At 38.7% G+C, this 22,679-nt stretch overlaps 1 protein-coding gene across 1 annotated transcript; it reads right to left on the bottom strand.

The window, feature by feature from the left end:
• Positions 1 to 3,489: 3,489 nt before the first annotated feature.
• Positions 3,490 to 21,768, bottom strand: LOC132778601 (protein-glutamine gamma-glutamyltransferase K-like). Its single transcript, XM_067470566.1, has 10 exons — positions 21,733 to 21,768; positions 21,377 to 21,506; positions 19,831 to 19,952; positions 18,247 to 18,354; positions 15,828 to 16,008; positions 15,190 to 15,295; positions 13,869 to 13,972; positions 9,525 to 9,737; positions 6,050 to 6,145; positions 3,490 to 4,166 (listed from the first exon to the last, which is right to left on the bottom strand). The coding sequence occupies exons 1-10, from the start codon at positions 21,766 to 21,768 to the stop codon at positions 4,162 to 4,164; spliced, it is 1,101 nt and encodes a 366-aa protein (XP_067326667.1). The 3' UTR covers positions 3,490 to 4,161.
• Positions 21,769 to 22,679: the final 911 nt, after the last annotated feature.

Genomic DNA, 22,679 nt, shown 5'->3' with positions numbered 1-22,679 from the left:
GAATCTTTAAAGGACACCCAGGAAGGTTTTAGTCCTTAGAGTAACAAGGTTGTCCAACAAATAAAGGAATTTGCATTTGCAAAACCTGAAAAGGGTAGTTGATGGTGGTAGAGTCTCCATAAGCTCAACCACATGCAACCCCTGGAACGATTCCATCAACACTGCCTCTGAATAATCCTGCAAATCTCTTGAAAAGACAAGCGGACAAATGTCAGTGTGCTGGAAGAAGCAAAGACTACCAGCATCGAAGCAATGGCCCTCCACCATCAACTCCGCTGGACTGGCCACATTGTCCGGATGCCTGACCACCATCTCCCAAAGCAGTTGCTCCACTCTGAACTCAAGAACGGAAAACAGAATGTTGGTGAGCAGGAAAAGAGATTTAAAGATGGGCTCAAAGTCAACCTTAATAACTCTGCCATAGACCCTGAGAACTGGGAAGCCCTGGCCCTTGAGCGCTCCATTTGGAGGTCAGCTGTGACCAGCAGTGTTGTAGAATTTGAAGAGGCATGAATGGAGGGCGAAAGAGAGAAACGTGGCAAGAGGAAGGCGTGCCAAACCAACCCCGACCGGGACTGCCTTCCACCTGGACGCCAATGCCCTCACTGCGGGAGAAGATGCAGATCAAGAATAGGGCTCCACAGTCACTCATGGATCCACCGCATACTGCACACTGACCCTGGAGGACCATCATCCTCGGACAATGAGGGATCGCCTAAGTAGTAAGATACTTTCAAGATGGGGATGAAGTCTAAGCATCAAATTTATTTATGTTTTATGTACACCCTATATGCATGGCCTGGTGGTAATTTTATACAACATTTTCAATAAGTTTGTGAATAAAACAAAGTTTGTGAACACTAAACCATCAGAAAAAGGTATCTCTCCATGTGGACAGTTTTGGATTATGGAATTCTGGATAAGGGGTGCTCAATCAGTATTAATTCTATCACCTCTGTGTGCCACATATGGTCATCTATATAAAATACTTTCAGAGTCTTGCAGCACTTTAAAGGCTAACAAAGACTTTAGTCCCATGTGTGTTTTCTCAGGAGTAAATCCCATTGAGCTCAGTGACATCAGGTGAAATAGAAGTGTATTAAGGTAGAAGTTTTCATGGAATACAGTTTACTTTACTAAGGGCCCAGGTATGATTTAAGGTAACCACTCAATGTTTTTCTGTTCGAGTTGGACTGCAACACATTAGTAAAGTTTTTCAGATTTCACAAATCTCTTGCTGGGTTTGTTGTTGCAAACTCAGTGGAAATGTTGCAGAATTCAAATGTATGCCAAAAATAATATAAGGGTTTTGGGCCACATCAGTAATTGTTAAGTGGATTTTGGGGAGGGGGGGGGGGTTCTTCTTTTTCAAAATGCAAAATATGAGAGAGTCAGCAGTCATGTTGTGACTTTGGTGCTTTTATAGCTGATCAGACCCAGAAGAAGCAGACCTTCAAGATGAGAAACATAAAGAGGGAAACACAATACAATGCATTTATGGAGGGCAAAAAGAAAATCCATAAATACTTTTGGATGTGCATTTGAGGTCATCACCCCTAATCGGTCTCCTGTCATCTGTTGACAGTTCTTTCTTAGCCTAGTTCAAGTTTTAAAAAGAAAGCATCAAGGAAGATAATGCACAATACATCATTACTACTAACAGAATGACAATATTTCAGAATATTGGATAAGCGAAGACTGGATAAGCGAAACTCTACTGTACAAGAAAGGCACTTCAAAAGGCATTTAATGGTTTAAATGTTGATTATTTAATTGTCATTATTTAAACTACTTGTTTTAACTTGTGTAATGTATTTTATTGTTTGTTGTTTATATTTTTACTTCTGTTTTATATAGGCATTAAATGTTCGCCTTTATTATTATTCATCTACAGTCTGAATGCTTTTGCTTGGGAAACTATTGCTCATTACTACAATATACTATTCCCTTAATCATTTAGAGCAGCATATGAGATGACTTTTATTTTTCTCTCACTCAATATCCATATTTCTCATGGGCTATGGAACAAATATGCTAAGAAGATTATCATTGTACACTGGGACTGAAATTTTGTTGTAAGGCAGTGGTTCTCAACCATCCTAATGCCATGACCCTTTAATACAATTCCTTATGTTGTGGTGACCCCCAACCATAAAATTATTTTCATTGCTACTTCCTAATTGTCATTTTGCTACTATTGTGAATCATAACATAAATATCTGATATGCAAGATGTATTCATTTTGCTACTATTGTGAATCGTAACGTAAATATCTGATATACAAGATGTATTCTCATTCACTGCACCAAATTTGACACAGATACCCGGTATACCCCTATTTGAATACTAGTTGGCTTGGTGGGGGGGGGGGGGGTTGATTTTTGTCATTTGATGGAATTGAACCAATCTTGGCACGCAGAACTCCCATGACTAACAGAAAATACTAGAAGGGCTTGATGTGCATTGACCTTGAGTTTTGTAATTGTAGTTCACCTATAACCAAAGAACACTGTGGACTCAAACAATGATGGATCTGGACCAAACTTGACACAAATACTCAATATACCCAAATGTGAGAACTGGTGGAATTAGTAGAAAATAGTCCTTGACATTTTGGAGTTGTAGTTGCTGGGATTTATAGTTCACCTGCAATCAAAGGGCATTCTGAATCTCACCAACGATAGATTTGGGCCAAATTTCCCACACAGAACCCCCATGACCAACAGAAAATACTGTGTTTTCTGATGTTCTTTGGTGACCCCTCTGACACCCCCTTGTGACCCCTCCGGGGGTCCCGACCCCCAGGTTGAGAAACACTGTTGTAAGGCATCAAGTCAGTGGATCTCAGTACAGGCAGTCCCCGAGTTACAAACATCCAACTTATGAACAACTCATAGTTATAAACAGGGGTGATACAACAGGAAGCGAGAGAAATCTATTTCTAGAAAGGGAAATACACTCCTGGAAGAGATATCATGGGGAAAAGGTGTCTCCATTGAAGCTGTATCACCAATCCTTGTTTCCACAATAAGCCAAATTTTTCAAAATCCAATTATCACGGGGACAGAAAGTGAGGTGAAATCTTCTGAACAGGGGCACAGAGGCAAAACAAATACTATGCTATCCAAAGTATGCATGCATATGTGTGTGTGAGAGAGAGAGAGAGAGAAAGAGAGACTGGCGTTACACTTAAAATGTACCTGTTCCAACTTGCAAACAAATTCAACTTAATAGCAAACCTTCCTGTCTTCCTGTATTAAACAAGCTGATATTTTCCCATAATAAATGCTCTATTCTCCAAAGTTTCTACCTTAACTATTTTTATGTGGGGCTCTTAAAATCTTTACTTTCTGTTCCTTATGATGTTAGTGTACAAAACCATCTGTCAAGTCCATGAATTAGTTAATACAGTTCACATAAAAAAATTAAATAAAAATTGCTGGTCCCATTTGGGGATAGAATAAGAGACAATGCATTAAGTTGCTTGCAATCATCTTTATTGTAATGCAGGTGTAACAAGATAAAAGTGTGCCATGCAATTTTATTACTGCAATAACTCATAAGCATTTTGCATTTGGAGGTTATATAATAGAAAAACTAGATTATGAAAGAAAAGTAGATCTACTTATATGCCATATATTGCATATTTAAGAAAAGAAGATTCAATTAAATTCTTATCTAGTTGTTATAGGTTTTTTCGGGCTATATGGCCATGTTCTAGAGGCAGTCTCTCCTGACGTTTCACCTGCATCTATGGCAAGCATCCTCAGAGGCAATGGGGATGCTTGACATAGATGCAGGCGAAACGTCAGGAGTGAATGCCTCCAGAACATAGCCATATAGCCCGAAAAAAACTACAACAACCCAGTGATTCCGGCCATGAAAGCCTTTGACAATAAATTCTTATCTACTACAATCAAAATAATAATTATTGGTACAGAACTTAAACACTTGACCATTATGATTCTCTATTAAACATTTTTACCCTGTGATTAAGACTGCAAGCTGGGCAAAAATGTTTATTTTGGTGCAGCCTCATGACAATTGATGCCAATAAATTATGTTGCAGTAATTCCTTTCACTTGGCTGGAGTTTCATTTGGCTGTCATCAGTTGATCTCCTGGGGTTTTTTTGCTGCACACTTTATTTTGTTTGATGGGACTAACCTAGTAAAAGAATAAATAAAAAGATATTAACAATACAAATAATTATAAATAATCTTTATCCCATCCCTCCCCAATAATATGCATTTGGATATGTCATGTTGCCAACCTACAAAAATTGTTTCTACTTTTACTGCTTCTTTAGGATTTCTCTGTACACCTAGAGCTCTCCTTAAATCAAAATGATGTGGGGAAGGTCTGGTATCTGATTCAGTTCTGAATGTCAACATGCAAAGTGCAAGTAAGCCAGTGTATCAGGCCCTGGTTGTGCAAAAGATGCTGCAAGAGTTGCATGCAGAAGAAAGTGTGTAAGATCAATTGTTCCGAGTTTATGGAGAAGGCTAAATCTAGGGGTATATCTACACTGACCAAATATTCAGAATGTTAAAGGTGGGAATCTACTGAAAAACACTCCAAGGGGCAATTGTTATTGACTCCCTTGGATGAGTAATTGATGACTCTCACTGCTAAATGTTACTTTTCCCTTTTCTCTCCTCCTCATCTTTCTCTGGAGCACTTGGTCCAAATGTCGTCCGGAAATGGTGAAAAAACCCTCCTGCAAATTTTGAAATCTCTTAAGCCACAGATACCTGAATTCTTGAACCATTTTCAGGCAACTTTCCATGATAATTGTAATCACCTTACAAGCTTCGAACTCATTCCAGAAAAGTTCATCTAATAACATAATGTAACAAAACTTTCTGTTCTCGTTTTGAAAGCGTTATTCCTGTTTATTTGTGTGGTACAGACTTTGAAAGTAGTTGTCATACTCCAGAAACTTCGTTTTTATGGCTGCCAAAAAAAGGTTGAGACTCTATGAAATATTCATTGAAAAACTATAGCTTAATGTGCGGTAGGATGTCCCACAAAAACAAAGTTTATGATAAAACCAATTAGGAAATGACATTTATAACCCAAGAACAAAAATCATGTTACATAGTATAATCTGCACAGTGAAACCAGTTTCTTCTAAACAGGTCCCAAAATGACCTAATTGGTCAGTGTAGATGAGCCATAGCGGAACTCTTTTCTCTTGTGGCTGCATCTACAACACAGAATTAATGCAGTTTGGCAACACTTTAACTGCTATGGCTCAATGCTATGTCACTAGGGAGTTATATATATATATATATAGTTGTTTTGTTGACCATTTAATTGCTGGTTTCATATGTTATTGTATTTGTGCAGGCACCAAGATGTGCCTTTTTGTAAGCTGCCCTGAGTCCCCCCTCGGGGGGTTGAGAAGGGCGGGGTAGAAGTATACGAAATAAATAAAATAAATAAATAGTATAGTTTGATGAGGGACCAAACACTATTTAGCACAGGGGGCATAAGGCCTGGTAAAACTATAACTCCTATGATTCTATAGCATCAAGGTATGTCAGTTAAAGTGTTGTCAAAACTGCATTAATAATAAAGTGTTGACACAGCCTTAGGACCTCTTCCCATGGCAATTGTGTTGGGAATCACTGGTGAAAGGGAAGGCATGCAGGGTGGTTTGTGGCACCCTGCCAGGCCTCCCTCCTTCCCCCATCACATGGTGTTGGCACCCTGTCCCCATAAGATGGGAGAAAGGGCAGCAACCCATGCTGCCCCATTACTCTTTCTTCCATCATATGGGGGAAGGGGAAGGAAAGTATGGGTAGTTCCATTGGAGCTACTCAAATGACACTTTCCTCTTGGGTGCTTCCACCACAATTTTGGAGGAATGTGGGCAGGGCCTGCCATGCATCGTGTGATGGCGCATGGCAGGCCCTGTCCTTGCCCTGCAACAAATGCCCCTTGCGAAGAGGTGGTTAGAGAAAGACCGAGAGCCTTCTGCTCTACAGAGATTAATAGCCACCATCAAAATAAGAGAACATGAAATATGGCTTCATGGGACACACCTTTTTTTGTTCCTTCCCAAACATTCTGCTGGATAGGTGGAAACTTTGCAGATAGATGAGCTGCAAGTGCCAAAGCTTTTTTCCCCTCTTCTGATCCTGAAAATAGGAGGACAGTTTTAACTCTGGATTGTTAATGTTACTTGTCAGCAGAATGGTCAAAACAAACAGCTTTTTGGGAAATTGGAGAATCTCTTGGGATATTCTAGTAATCTGAAGCAATTCCAGTCTGGTTTCACCTTTCAATTACCTATCTTGTGAAAGGGAGAAAGGTCGCCTAGTTATTTCTCATGGACTTCTTGAGAGCCTTACATAGGATCATTCATAATATGTCTGTGAACTAGCTGCTTGGGATGGAAATAGAAGATAATGCCTCTCGATTTATTCCCATATTTGTGAGAATGATGGCAGAATGTGTTGCTGGAGGAACTATTGGTCTACTCCTTGGAAGTTTTCTAGACTGTCCCACAAGTTTTGCCTTGTCATTGGTGCCACTTAACATCTATGGCCCCTTCCACACTGCTGTAAAAAATCCACATTGAACTTGATTATATGGCAGTGTATGGACTCAGATAACCCAGTTCAAAGCAGATATTGTGGGTTATCTGCCTTGATATTCTAGGTTATATAGCTGTGTGGAAGGCCCTGTGTAAAATAGCTGAGAAGTTTGGACTGTAGTGCCACCAGTATGCCATGAACTTGAACTTATGTTTTATTTAATCAAATTCAAGTAATCTATAAAATGCAGCTATCTTTAATCAGTAAGGATTGAATGGTGGCCGGCAAGACAGAGCTGCTATGGACAAGTGATTGGTCAAAGTTGGAAGAATACTGTATATACTCGAGTATAAGTCTAGTTTTTCAGCCCTTTTTTTAGGCTGAAAAAGTCCCCCTCGGCTTATACTTGAGTCAAGGTTATTTATTATATTACTCTGTTATTATTATTATTATTATTTCATTTATTATTTTATTCTATTTGTTATTATTACATTTATCATTTTTCTCTGTTATTATACATTTATTATTTTACTGTATAATTGTTTTTATTGCTACATTCATTATTTTACTCTTTTTATTATTGTTGTTATTACATTTATTAAGTTTCTTTATTATTATTGGAAGGATACGTAAGCACATTTACATTGAAGAAGGTAAAAAATAATTTAATCAGAGTTGGACAGTCTTATCTTAAATTACCATTTTTGTAAATATTCAATATATATAACCTACTGATTCCTCAATTAATGTAATTTAATTGGTATCTATTTTTATTTTGCTATTTACCAGTAGCTGCTGCATTTCCCACCCTCGGCTTATACTCGAGTCAATCAGTTTTCTCAGTTTTTTGTGGTAAAATTAGGTTCCTCGGCTTATATTCGGGTCGTCTTATACTCGAGTATATATGGTAATTATTGCTGAGGGTTTGCAGTTGGTGGATGCGCTCAGATCTGGCATTGCTTTTAGATATCTATATGCAGGTAAATGCCACTGTAGCATCATTGTGCTGCATTGATGTGCTAGATGGGAGAAACTGGGTACTGATAAGGTATTTTTTTGGAATATTGCCATTAGTTGCACAAGGAGCCACTTTTTAAAAACTGGTCACATTCTCCAAGCAGAGCAAAGTACAACAACACATATATTAAACAAGACTAAACAAATGGAGCATGTACATTATTGCAGTTTTGAAGTAGTTGCATGGATTTCTAATTCATTTCCAGAGACAATTACAGATAAATGCTTTAATTCATGGAATTCTAAACAACTTGAGATAAGGGCTTCCCAACGCCCCATTTCCCCCTGTTGGCATGGGATGTAAGGCAGAGTGTGTTTTGGGACCTTATTTTTGGAACATTTTATGGAGACAACCTCTTGGTACTGCCATTATTTACTCCCTAAACAAAACACACATATTTGCCTGAAGCCTTCATTTTTTTGTATTTTGGGATAGAATTTCTATGCATGCTATTTGGGGAATAAACCCAACTGAGGGTGTACTTACACTGTAGAAAATTTTGCAGTTTGACACCACCTTGATTGCCATGGCTCAGTTCTATGTAATTCTGGGGGTTATACCTTGGTGAGGCACCAGCACTGTCGGGCAGAGGTTAAAGTTCTTGTAAAACTACAACTCCAATGATTCCATAGAATTGAGCCATGGCAGTTAAAGGCATGTCACGATATAGGGGTTTTTTTTTGCATGTGTCTCATTTCTAACCTATATACGCATATATATGTGTCCACCAATACTTTAGATCTAAGCGGTTTTAATCTTCTCATACAAATTAAAAAAAATATTTACAACACTGACCTGGTTTTGACCTATAAAGCTCTATACGGTTCTGGCCCAGCCTACTTGTCCGAACGCATCCACCCCTACGTCCCATCTCATAATCTAAGATCATCCAGGGAGGCCCTGCTCTCACTCCCGTCAATTGCACAAATGCGTCTGGTGGGGACGAGAGACAGGGCCTTCTCGGCGGTGGCCCCTCGCCTATGGAGCACACTCCCAAATGAGGTAAGATCTGCTCCCTCCCTCCTGGCTTTTAGAAAGAAATTAAAATCATGGCTTTGGGATCAGGCCTTCGGACAGTAGATGTTTGTAAAAAATGGACTAGAATGACAATATGACTGGCGGGACTGTTTTTATTATTTATTGTTTTATTGATTACTTAAGTACTGTCTAATTATGATGTATGTTTAACTGTGGTTTTATTATTGTGGTTGTTATAGTTTGGCATCGCGTCAGTGTCCAATGTATGGCATTGAAGTTTTGTCAATTATGTGTAAACCGCTTTGAGGCTCCCTAGGGATGAGAAAAGCGGTATAGAAATACTGCTAATAATAATAATAATAATAATAATAATAATAATAACAACAACAACAACAGTATCATTCCACTTTAACTGCCATGGCAACAACATATGGAATCCTGGGATCTGTAGTTTGGGGAAGTTTAGGAAAAGGCATTTAGAATTCCCAGCAAGAGATCTCTTGCAGAATTTGCCATCACAGTGAGAATGATAGAATAGAATAGTGTTTTAGAAGTATCCTGAGATAGAAATCTAAGGCTGAGTCCTCACTGCAGCATTCTAGCAGTTTGATACCATATTAACGGTTGTGGCTCCATTCCTGGAATCAGGACAAATGAGGCTTTGAGCCGGAAGAGGAAGTGGAAGCTAGGGTGGCCAGAGCTGTGGTGGGGTGTGTGCTGTAAATGGAGATAGGGAGTTAATTTGATTGTTAATTAAATATATGGGAGAAATAGAAGATGACTATGAGAGCTGGAAAGATTTTAAAAAATAGTTCTACTACAGGAGTTTCTGGGAAATACAGGAAAGTCAGTTACTCTACATGCCAACAACTACTAAACACATTTATATGTTTGGTGGTTAGCCTGAGAAAACATCTCTTTAGCTGAACTTTTATCTTTCTGTTCAACTTTATGAGAGAAATATAACCTTCAGGTATTTGTTACCTTCTGGAAATTTGTAATCATCTATGATGTCTTCAAAAGACTTCTCTCTAGAAAGAGATTTGGTGACTATTCTTGTTCTGATTTTCTTGCACTTCAAGTTTTCATCGACCTCTTCTACATTCACTGCAGCAAACAGGAACCTGGTGTCATAGTCAAGATTGACTTCACCATTTTTGATCGCCTTTAGTGATGCAGGGCCACAACAATAAATTCCTATAGAAAAATTGAAGAATGTTACTTGCTTTTCTTCTTGCATTAAGAACCCGTGACCCTATGACTCTACTGCATCTTTCCACTCAGGAAAGAATGGCAGCTGAACTACAGCTAAAGACATTTTATTTATTTATTTATTTACTTACTATATTTGTATACTGCTCTTCTCAGCCCTTGGGTGACTCAGAGCGGTTCACAATAGCAAAATTCAATGCTTAAAACATCATAAAACAGTTAAAAACAATTAAAGCACTAACATGATAAACAATCAATTAAACATCATATAACATCTCATTATCGTCTCATAGTTAGAGCTCTCCGAAGCTCTAGGTGCTCTTACTGCCTATTACAGGGAAAACCAACTGATCCCTAATCCATCTAAAACACAGACATGCGCCTTTCTCCTTAGGAACAGACAAGCATCCCGAACTCTGAGGATTACCTGGGAAGGAATCCCACTGGAGCATTGCAATACACCCAAATACCTGGGAGTCACTTTGGACTGTGCTCTGACCTACAAGAAGCACTGCCTGAACATCAAGCAAAAAGTGGGTGCTAGAAACAACATCATGCGAAAGCTGACTGGCACAACCTGGGGATCACAACCAGACACAGTGAAGACATCTGCCCTTGTGCTATGCTACTCTGCTGCTGAGTATGCATGCCCAGTGTGGAACACATCTCACCACACTAAAACAGTAGATGTGGCTCTTAATGAGACATGCCGCATTATCACAGGGTGTCTGTGCCCCATACCACTGGAGAAATTACACTGCTTAGCCGGTATTGCACCACCTGACATCCGCCGGGAAGTGGCAGCCAATAGTGAAAGGACCAAGGCAGAGACATCTCCAGCTCATCCCCTGTTTGGGTATCAGCCCGCACATCAACGACTTAAATCAAGACATAGTTTTCTTAGATCTACAGAGACACTCGCAGGAACACCCCAGCAAGCGAGAGTCCAAAAGTGGCAGGCCCAAACCCAGCACCTCAATCCATGGGTGATACCAGATGAGGGACTCCCCCCTGGGCACACAGAAGACTGGGTGACTTAGAAGGCGCTGAACAGACTGCGCTCTGGCACCACGAGATGCAGAGCCAACTTCAAGAAATGGGGCCACAAAGTGGAATCCTCGGCATGCGAGTGCGGAGAAGAACAAACCACTGACCACCTGCTGCAATGCACCCTGAGCCCTGCCACATGCACAATGGAGGACCTTCTTGCGGCAACACCAGAGGCACTCCAAGTGGCCAGATACTGGTCAAAGGACATTTAACCAACTACTAAATTTGCAAAATCGGTGTGTTTTTTTTCTTTTTCTTTTTAATCTGTGTGTTTGTTTTGCTCTGTTAGAATTGTAATAAAATGGTATGGTTGCTGGTGACACGATAAATAAATAAATAAATAAATAGTTAAAATCAAGATCCAGTCTCATCATCCAATTGTTCCATATTCCTATATTCGTTACACTGCCTTTAGAAATACAGGGCAAATCATTAAGCAATAGTTCCAAACCTTCATATGCTGTTTATTATAATTTCAGAACTTTGGGGCAAAAAGCAGACACTGAAAAAAGTGTCCATTGTGTGTAAGAGTGTCTGGGTATATATGCACTACACAACCTATAGAAAAATGCATTCAAAGCCAGTTTTTGTGGGCAAAACCTATTTCCCAATGTTTGACTATAAGCCTCTGAAATATTATAATATTTCTTTATTGTTTGTATATTTTTGAAACTATTTCAATCCTTAAACCATTTCATACAGTTCTTTTAAAACTTTGTTGCTTTGTGCCAATTTTGAGTGCATGTTTAAAAGAATTCTGATTGCTACCTTGCTATTGTTATTACAGGATATATGTGTTATGTACAATCTCTTGTGTTTTGTACAGTTTCTGAATCCCAACTAGAGTAATAATAATCTGTCTATATATAAATGCTCTGTTCATTTTGAGTGTCATCGTAACTCAAAAACCGCTGAACAAATTGCCACCAAATTTGGCCACAAGACACCGACTAACCCAAGGAGTGACTATCACTCAAAAAATTGATTTTGTCATCGGGGAGTTTTAGTTCTGGGTTTTATAGTTAACATACAATCAAAGAGCATTCTGAACTCCACCAATGATGGAATTGAACCAAACGTGGCACACAGGACTTCCATGACTAATAGAAAACACTAGAAGGGTTTGGTGAGCATTGACCTTGAGTTTTGGAGTTGCAGTTCATATATTTCCAGAGAGCATTGCAAACACAAACAATGAAGGATCTAGACCAAACTTGGCACAAATACTTCATATGCCCAAACATGAACACAGACAGATTTTGGGGAAAATAGACCTTGACGTTTGGGAGTTGTAGTTACTGAGATTTATAATTCACCTACAATCAAAGAGCATTTTGAACTCCACCGATGATAGAATTGGGCCAAACTTCCCACACAGAACCCCCATGATCAACAGAAAATACTGTGTTTTCTTGTGGTCTTTGGTGACCCTTCTAACACCCCCCCCCCGGGTCCCGACCCCCAGGTTGAGTAATGCTGCCTTAATGCCATCCAGTCCAACTCCCTTCACCAGGGCAAGAAAACAATCAAAGCCCTCCTGACAAAGAGCCATTCAGACATAGATATAGATATATATGATTCACACACACACACTCATATATATGTATATGACAGATATAGTATCATAGATTTGAAAGGGACCCCTAAAGAAGGACAAGTATATGTTGCATATTCCAAAGTAGGCAAACAAGACAATCTCTACATCAACACTGACAAAGAAACAAGAAATACTGTTTACCCACAAGCAGAAAGAAATTACATATATTAGAAACCAACATTTTCTCGTTGCTTTATTTTCCAGATCACCAGACTGGGCCACAGCAACGCGTGGCAGGGAACTGCTAGTATAATAATAAATATTTATTTATACCCCTCTTTTCTCCCTCACAGGACCCAAAGCAGCTTACAAAATCTTAAAATCGTAGAAACAACAGACCGGATACATCAATAATAAATATGAATATCATAAAATAAGCCATTTACAAACCAAACTGCAATATACATTTGCATCACATTTGCGTATCGCATCATGTCAAGTTATATTACACTCTGCTCCAATAGTCATGTTATGAAGTTCTATCCAACAGGTTTAATTTCCCTAAGAGTACATCATTGAGTCCAGAATACACCCATTGAATGGATTTAAATGGAGAATAAATGTGATTTAGGCTCATATGTCCTACCTGATTCAATGAGACCTAATAGCATAAAGAGCTACAGATTAGAAAAAAAACTTGCATAACTTGTTTAAATTTATATTTAATATGGTACAGATGAAAGAATATTGTAAAAGAAATGTCCCTGTTTTAATTTAGCCAGGGACAGTTCTACACAGACCATATAATGCAGTTTGAAAACAGCTCAAGTGCGGAGTGTCCACAAAGTATACTCTCCCAATTTATGCTGCAAAAATTAAACCCAAAATAGTGCAATACAAACACTCAGCACAAAGTGCAGAATAAGCCAAAAGCATGCACTGCAGCCAGAGTATATTCCATGCAGGGCTCAAAACTGGGAGGAGAAAATGCGGAGCACATATCAAAGCCACACAGTTGGCTGATGCTCCGATGGAGAAACTCTGGGGCTAAGTCTCCTCTTTTCCCCTCTCCCTTAGCCCTGATAGGCTGAAGAGTACGTGTAATGGAGCATGTTAACTGTACCTCCCAGGAAAGTTTGTGTGCACTCAAAAACAAGTGGTCTCATGGAGACACACGAACACAAATTTCTTCTGATAACACCAGAAATTGGTGTTTTGAATCGTTTGTGTTCTGGGGGGGGGGGGGGGTGGCTCTGGCTTCAAAAATCGTATCATAAATATAGATTTAATGAAACACTTCCAACTTCTGACCCACAGATTATTTTTTTGTGGAGCCCTAGTGGCTACTGGCCCAGCCTGGAAGCAGTTCCTGTTTGTCTAGGCTCTCCGGAGTGGAAACAGCTCCTTTTAATGCGCTTCCTGACTTGGATTTAGTGCCTGCATAGAACCGCTCCAGTTGTAATCCTAAGAAGTCTTTAACCTTTTACTTTGCTCATTATTTTATATTATTTATCATGATCAAATCTTACCATCACTTGTTATTTGATTTGTGCCATCAACTGCTTGCCAACCATCATAGCCATCTGGTAAATCAGGTCTTTTAATCCAGACATCATTCCATACATGATAGGTCCTATAGTCAGTTCGGAGTCAGAATAGAAAACAAAAATTGTTCTTATCTGTGATTTTACGTGCTAGACTTGTTTAATAAGTATTTGACTTAGCTGTGGCATCATTTGCTAAAACAGCTAATGTGCATTTGACAGTACTGGCATTTCTGTGTACAGAACAATCTGCTTGTGAATCAGAAAGACAATAGAGAAGTCTGTTAACTACTGGGTATGTTAATATCTTACTTTGGTCTCACCATAGGATTATCTTGCCCAGTGCTGTCTACTTTTGTCAGTGATTGGTTTCTCAAAGACTCGGGTGGTATTTCTCTACCTTGCCACCTTTCTTGTCAATGATGAGATTCAAACCTCAGAATCTTCTACATGCAAAAGCATGGGTTCTTCAACTGAGCTATTCTCTCATGTAAGTGGAAGTGATATAATTGCAGAGTAACAGACAAGGAATGAGAGAAGTCCAAAGAGTATTTGGAGAGGTTTTATCATATGAGGCAAATATACTGTTGTTGTGTGTCTCCAGGAATTTTCTTGGAAAGATTTGTTCAGAGGAAGCTTGTATTTGTCTTTCTTCGAAATTGAAAGAGAGTAACTTACCCAAAGTCACCTATGGCTAAGTGGGAATTCAAATTCTAGATTCTAGTTTCCAATGTCTAATCACTACACCATGCTGGCTCTCTATATGAGAATTACAGCTGGATCATTGTATCTTTGGGTGGGCATTATCATATGATGTTATTCATCTTCTCTTGGTCTGTTGGTAGAAAACCATTTCTTTTGTCAATTGGAAATAAGTCATCAATTATCTCCTGCTAGAGTTTGGTTACAGTTTCTAGTGGAGTGTTCAAATCTGTTTTTTTGCTGCTTTTGGATGGTTAAATGTTCTGTGGTTGCATTTTGAGTGTGGCTTGAGTGCTTCTCGCTTGCATTCCTATATTGTGTGAAACTGTCTTCTTTAGTATTGCCAGGTTCTCAAAATGGCAATAAGATACAGTCAAAATTCATGAAGTGTGGCACAGGGATGACTTCTCTTGAATACAGCTTGGGAAATGGCATTGTTTGTTTGGACTGCATCTCCTAGGATCCCTTGACTAGCATGAGTTAGGGATTCTGGGAAAAATAATGAAAAAGTGACTTTTCTCAACTCGGAGTATTCCATGCCCAATATGTTGCCACCTGGAACCCCACAAACACACCTGCCAAGGGTCTTCCAAACTTTACTTACCAAATTTTCTCCCCAGCATGATGATCTATTTTTAAATTTCCATCTTTATCGACACCAGCACTGTATGCTGTCACACTTCTGGTTGCAATTCCCAGGCATCGCAAGACTAGAATACAGAGAAAATATCAGCAAGATATCGTTGGTTTGTTTATCCTTCAATGAGATCCATAAATGAGATGTATACAAAAGGGTATGGGATCTATTCTAGTTAGACAAGTATGGATCTGCTCTGCTTAAAGAGCCAGCATAGTATAGTGATTACAGCTTTAGACTCTGGAGACTAAAGTTGAAATCCCTGCCCTGAAAACTCACTGGGTGACCTTGGGCAGGTTACACTCTCTCAGCCTTGGAGGAAGGCAAACCAAACTCACTGTGAACAATCTTTCCAAGAAAATTCCTTAGGGTCATAAGAAAATAAACACAGGAGCAGCTTTTATAGCTAACCTAAGCCATAACCCTAAAAGATAAGCTCCATCCAGTCCATCTTGCTCCTGACACTGGCTGACATATTAACAGAAATGAAGGGATAACAGTCTTCCCAAGCATCTGATATTTCAAGCTACACAACTTCCGAATAAGAAGATACTGTTGACATAAGTTAGTCTTAGTAGATAAAGAGCATTGTATTTGAGTCTTACTTGTGGTAAGTACACCGGAGAAAACCCAGCACTGGCCATACTTCACTGATTTCTTCGTTTTGTAATAGTCATTCAGAATTTGAACACTTCCTTCCCAAGTCCAAGGGCACGTATGACCACCACATGGTTTCTCCAGCTCCCATTTTCCTTCAAGCACTCCTTCATCATCCTCCTTGTTAACCTAAGCAATAGATGAGAGCAAAAATATGCAGCACTTCTCTCTGGCTACATTTTAACAAAATTTTGATCAAATAAACCTGTCCCTGCCACTCATGTGAGTCCAATGTGACAGTTCTAAACACTAAACACCAATGTAATTGTGCGTTCATAGTATGTGATGATTGATAGAGGGTCTTGGAACCAACCCATGTAGATATTGAGGACCCACTGCATTTGACTTAAGGTGTTTGGTTTTTATGTACTGGGGACTGTGGTAAGCAATAATTTTTATTGCTGTGGTACAGTTGGATGTCCGTATCCATAGATTTAACCATCCAACATTTTTTTAAAGTTTGTTTTGTATATCTAAAATCACATAAAAATCTTGGGTAGAAAAAAGTCTTTGTGGTACAGTTGGCTCTCCATATCCATGGATTTAACCATCTGACTTAAAAAAAAATATTTTGTATATCTAAAATCACATAAAAAATCTTGGGGGGGGGAGGGGGAGGGACAAGTGATATTGAAATTAAACCCAAACCACACTGTATATTCAACAGTACCAACTGAAGCCCCAACACAATTATATTGCAAGGTAAAGAGATGGAATGTGGCATCTCCCAGGTGCCTCTGTGCACTGTGTCAGTCCTAAAAGAAGTGGCAGGAATTTTGGGGCAGTGAATCTCGGTTTGAATTCATTTGTGGGCTGTGTACATGTGTGTGTGAACAGAGTGAGCAAGTATACAGTATAGGTGGCTACTGGAGCCTCGTTACAACATTCACCTTTGGACAGACATCCCACCCACTCAACCCATATTGCAGTGATTATTTGAGCTGTGTATCCTCATTGTTTTAGGTATAGTCTTTGAGAAGAGATTTGTATCTTCAAGGCTATAGGTACTACAATACTTGTCACACCTGGAAGCAGTTGGCATGGGTTCTGGCTCTAGTATATGGATTAATAATGCCCGCTGGGCACTTGAAAATAGATGAGGGAGATATGTGGGCAAAATAGAGGTGCTGTGAGGATCAGGGGCAGACCCTTCTGTACTTCTTGGTGGTGGGCAGGACCACTCGGGTATCAATCTTTCCTGTCATTTTGTAGGTTTGACAGATTGGTCATTGCTTGGATCTGGGACCCATGTATATGGACCAATTGTAATCATCGGCTGTAACCAATAAAATCGTGTCTTACTTCTTTTCCACCTGGCCATGTGTTTAGGCTTTTCCCAAGGAGAGCTTAGTTGCCCTTGGACATGCAGTTAAGATGTGCATTTGTCACCCAAGAAGAAAGCCACTACCAAGGAGGCCCCTTTCCTCATTCTCATCAGCCTAATTCCACTTGAAGGTGGACACATAAAAGGATTGAAAAAGGCAATCTGAGACTAAAGATAGCTTGGAAGAGAGCATTCTTAAAACAACCTTGTACCTGCTGGGGAGATATTGGAAAAATAGATATTTATTTATGTATAAATTGTATGTACTTTATAAGCACTGAAATGTATAGAAAAATCAGGTTCTCTCTCTGTATTAGAAAGAATGCTGAAGGAGATCTGTGTCCAAGGCACGGGCAGGAGGGGGATAAACATTCCAGGAAGGGGGGAGATAAGCCCGTCCTAGTAGCAACAGAGATAAGTAAAAAGTAAGGAGCCAATCCCTCTCCCTCCTGACAAGTCAAAGTAGGCTCCTTGATTGATGAATGTAAGCTGTATGCTGCTCTTTAAAAAGAAATACAGAGACATGCCTTTTGTGTGTTGGAAGATAGAATTTGGTATTTCTGTGATGCTAAAGTGATGTAGAGAATAATGTCAATGTATGTAGAAGCATGTTTCGTTGTTTGCCTGCATTTGAAGCGTATAAAAGGCAGTCAACGCCTTTATAGGGCACTCTGGTTGCTTTTGGACACAGCTCCACTCCAGGGTCCCAGCTGGAAATAAATGTACTTTTCTTTCTCCAGAAAGGATCTCTCTTGATATTACCATGCTGCAACAAACCCATACTAGTCACAATTTAAAAATCCATGACTTTACTGTATAGTGATAAAGTCAATATCTTCTTCTCTAACAAATATCTTCAGTGCTTCTTAGATCAAGCTGGGCCTATGCCTCCCAGGTATGCTAATAGGTGTTCTCTAATGACTATAACTCGTTAGAAAATTTACAATAAAATCGTGAGTTGCTAAGGCAAAGAAGACTAGTTATTTACTTTCTCTGAAGAAAAAGGTTACAATCTGATTAAAAGAATTTATTAATGGACATACCAAGGCTGACAGGACTCTGGTGATCTTCACAGGATCTCTCCTCTCCTTTGCCACAAGTTTGCTTTTGTCCAAAATGTAGAGGCAGCAATCCAAGATGTCTTCCTCAAACTGTTTTGTGATAGAAAACAACATCTGGTCAATTCTTAATTTGTTCATTTCCAAATACTCTGCTTTCCTTTACAAAACACAATACAAAGCTCTGCTAACTTGAGTTTAAATATCTCATTGAGCTTATGAGTCACTCTCTGTGACTCACAGCAAACAAGAAACTTATAATCATCATCAAGTACTTATAATTATAATAATAATTATTTTATTAATAATTATTTTATTCATTTATATCCTGATCTTCTCCCAGTAATGGGACTTAAAATAGCTAACAACATATTTAAAATGATACAAGTTAAAAGTAATGAAAAAGTCAGAATATATATATATATATATATATATATATATATTCAATTAAAATATATACAGTTAAAACCAATTTGTTTTATATACAATTAAAACCAATTAAACAATTGATAACATACAATATTTAATATAAAATATATTAAAATGTATTTTAAAAACTACATAAACCTGTTACAAGCTGACACACTTTGTTTATGCTTCTTCCTCCCCCCTTTTGCAACTAACACAAAGTATTTTACAGAAAAAGCATTGGCCGTGAATGTGTAGTAAGCTTTTTCTTCATTCATAAAGTAAGGCAGAATCATACTCTCCAAGATGTCGAAGAATAAAACAAGTGGGGTCAAGATGGGAAAAATTATTAATGAGGAAGAGCACTTAAACTAGGAGTGGCTACTGTGGTTTACTTTTGTTTGAACCTATTGGGAAAATTCTGGCCCTTCCTTTCTCCCTCTTAATTTAATGAAGTGTGAACTGCATTTGCGCTTTGAACTCAATTTGCAGTAATGAAAATAAGATGCTGACAAAAGAGGAAACTGAAAAGAAGAAGGAGTAACCAGGACACTTTAAAAGTATCTGAGGCCGGATTTACACTGCCATATAATGCAGTATCTGATCCCAGATTATCTGCTTTGAACTGGATTATATGAGTCTACAAAAGTGAAACCTACAAATGCGGAGGGCTACCTATATGCTGCTTGCATCAAAATTGCTCCTTGCAGACATTAACTCATGTCTCCTGAAACATTAGGAAGAACTTCCTGACTGGAGGACCACCAATTGGGAGTGCTTTGAGTGTATTCTCCTACATGGCAGGGGTTTGGATTGGATGGCTCTTGCATTCTCTTCCAATTCTAGGATTCTATAACCGATCTAACATCCTTCATGACACTGCATAGCAGGGCTTGCTTTGTGGTTGTCTTTGTTGTGGTCTCTTCCATGTCGCTTTAATTCTTATTTCACACATAAGAATAATGCTTGAGAGACTATCCTCCAAAATTGGTTTCCTTATTGGTGCTGAAACCTGGTGCAAGTTTACCTCCATCACATGGGCTCCCAGTTCTGCTGAAGCAAACAAAGCTGGAAAGATTTTGCACCCTATTTTCCCAACAAGGATTCAGCACAGCACCTGCTTATTATACCCAAAGGAAAAGAAAAATGCCACTTTTTTACCTGTCCATATTGCCAAGTGCTTGGAACCACGTCTTCTGTTTTTCCTTTCGAATACAGAGTTCCGCAGTCATTGAGGACATACTCATCTTTGTGAGCATCACCAGGCAGGAAAGTAGAATCGGCTTAAAACAAACACAAAAATACATCACTTTTTTGTTTCTTTATTTAATCTTCTGTTAGAATATCAACCTGGGAAAAATAGTTGCGAGGATGGGCAGACAGCATACCTGCCAGAAACATAGAAATATTGATAGACAGTGCATACAAATAAATTATCAGAGGGCTCCTCCAGTTTGCTAAACATTATACTTCTCCCAGTACCACAAAATCCTCCTAACTATAGTATAGTTCTTCTGAATTCAACTTGAGGAAAATGTGCAATAACGTTTCCATTTAAAATTCTTCTTTCCCAGCTGAAACTGAGTGATGCTGGAGAGATGTGGTTGGTAAAACAATAACATTCTGGGAAATTACCACTGTAACACTAGACTCATCTTCCAATGAGTTATAAAATGTATATGTATCAAAAAGAGGTATTTGGTAGGCCTGGGTAACAATGCAAAAATTTGTTTCTAAAATCGATTTGTATTTGGGGGGTTTTTTTGTTTCGATATTTAAAATAATTACAAAATTTTCCTTTTAAAAAGTTCGATATTTATGAAATTTCGTAAATGGTAAAAAAATTAACGAATCAATTTCCGAAACAATAATGAATCGATTCGTTAATGGCGGACGCGACCGCGAAATACTCTAAAAAACCTCCAAAAACTTCTGAAGCTTCCCTCTCCCTCTGTTCTTGACTGTTGGTGTGATATTATAATTTTTTTTCACTAATTAAACCATAAAACTGGCCCAGACATGCGGAAATAATAACGAAACGACCTCAGAACAATAACGAAACGAATACAATAACGAAATACGAAGCATTTACAAAACGTGTTTAAAAATTCGTTTTTTTTAATGATTGCTCCAGAATGGTTCATTATCATTTTGTAATTGGAAAAATTAACAAATTATTAACGAATTACGAATTAACAAAACGAAACCGCCCAGGCCTAGTATTTGGGGGTAAATGGCAGAATGCAGAAACAGAAGGGGTAAGCCAAGGTTTGGAGGACCTTAACTTAATCTACATTCCTATTTCAAGCTACGGATCCTGAGCGAAGCCCCATTTCCAGCCTGGAAAGCAGATGGAAATAAACCATGGTAGGGCAATGGAATAATTGAATCCACATATGTCAAAACTATGTGGAGGGAGACAGAAGAATGATGAATAAGTGTCCCTTTGGCACTCCTGAGTAAAAAGTAGAATCCAAACCCTACCAGAAGACTGTATTTGAAGCAGGACTTTTTTCCAGCATGTCTCTTTTTTGCTTGAACTGCCACTGTAATTCTAGAATAACCCTCTAAGTAGCCACAGTCCAATAACATTATTAAACCTTTTTATAGATAATTATAGATTATTAAATAATTAGAAAGTTGCTAAAGTAGACATATGTTATATAGCACATGTAGAAATTAAACCTTTTAAAACTATGTTGATTACCTTTACACCAAGGATTGAACAATATATAGAAAAAGTTCTTTCCAGAGCTGCAAGCTTCAGGTCTGGTCTCTACTTCCAAAAAGTATTTTCCAATAATTGCATCTGCTGGACTCGCCACAATTATGAGATGCTAAGAAAAACATGAGATCGTCACAATGTTGTAATAGAAGAGAATGTATCATAAGTCACTGTTCTGTGTAAATGTGAATATACAATTGTTCAGAGAATACACCAAAAGTTCTGTTATCAAAAATAATGCAACTCATGATAGCAAATTCGATACTGAAAATGTTTACACAAGTCACTTTCTCAATCTATAAATATAGCACAGTGGTAATCAACCTTTATTTTTTTACCAGGGACCACTCTGACCAGGGACCACTCTCCAACATTAGTACCAAAAGGGTTACAAATCAGTTTATGGTCAACTTTTGATTCGGTTTGGTTATTTGGGGTGCTGATTCAGAAAATTGCCATTGGATAGACCACATCAGATCTAGTTTCTGATAGATAACATATGCCTTCCAGTAGTTGCCATCTGCTCACCCACAGAAAACCATATTTAATAATTTAGAGCTGATGTGGTCTATCCAATGCAATTTTCTGAATCAGCAGCCCAAATAATCACAGGATCAGACCTAAAAACAAAAACACCAAGGCACCCTCACTTACAGGTGCCACATGAAATGGCTCTGCTCAGGAAGTCGGGGGAGGAAGAGAAGCAGCAGTCAGGAGGATTGTTGTTGCACCTTTCATGGGTAGTCAGCTTCTCCCCTCCAACATCCTTGTTGCCTCGGCACTATAAGAGGGTTTCCTGAGACTAGTAATTTTCGTTGCAATGGTGTAATAATAATGTGTTTGCGGGCCATATTTTAGTTATTGGGGATTACTGGTGGTCTATGGACCACAGGTTGGGAACCACTGATATATCACTATGATTTCACTTTACCTGTTATTATTCCATCCCATTAAATCCTAGGATTTGTATTTTGGTGAGGCATTGGCACATTCAAGCTGATGATTCTAAATCCCCTTCCCTAAACTGTAGATCTTGAGGTTCCATAGGATAGAACCATTACAGTTAGTACTATATTTGTAAAATATGAAGATGCTTCAATACTATTTCTTGGACTTTTAAGGACAAGACTTCATTCAGCATCTGCCAACACTAGCACTGAAGCCTGCCTTGCACCCCCTTTCTTCTGGACACATAAAAGCCCCCCTCTCTAAATTCTGCCTTCCTGGGACTTACAAGTACTGTCACCAATCTATATAAATAAAAATGTAATGTTTGTTTGTGGGA

The sequence above is a fragment of the Anolis sagrei genome, chromosome 6, assembly GCF_037176765.1.
Source record: "Anolis sagrei isolate rAnoSag1 chromosome 6, rAnoSag1.mat, whole genome shotgun sequence".
NCBI classification, from domain to species: domain Eukaryota; kingdom Metazoa; phylum Chordata; class Lepidosauria; order Squamata; family Dactyloidae; genus Anolis; species Anolis sagrei.
Note: the sequence above shows the minus strand (reverse complement) of the source record. Positions and strands in the feature narration are given on the sequence as shown.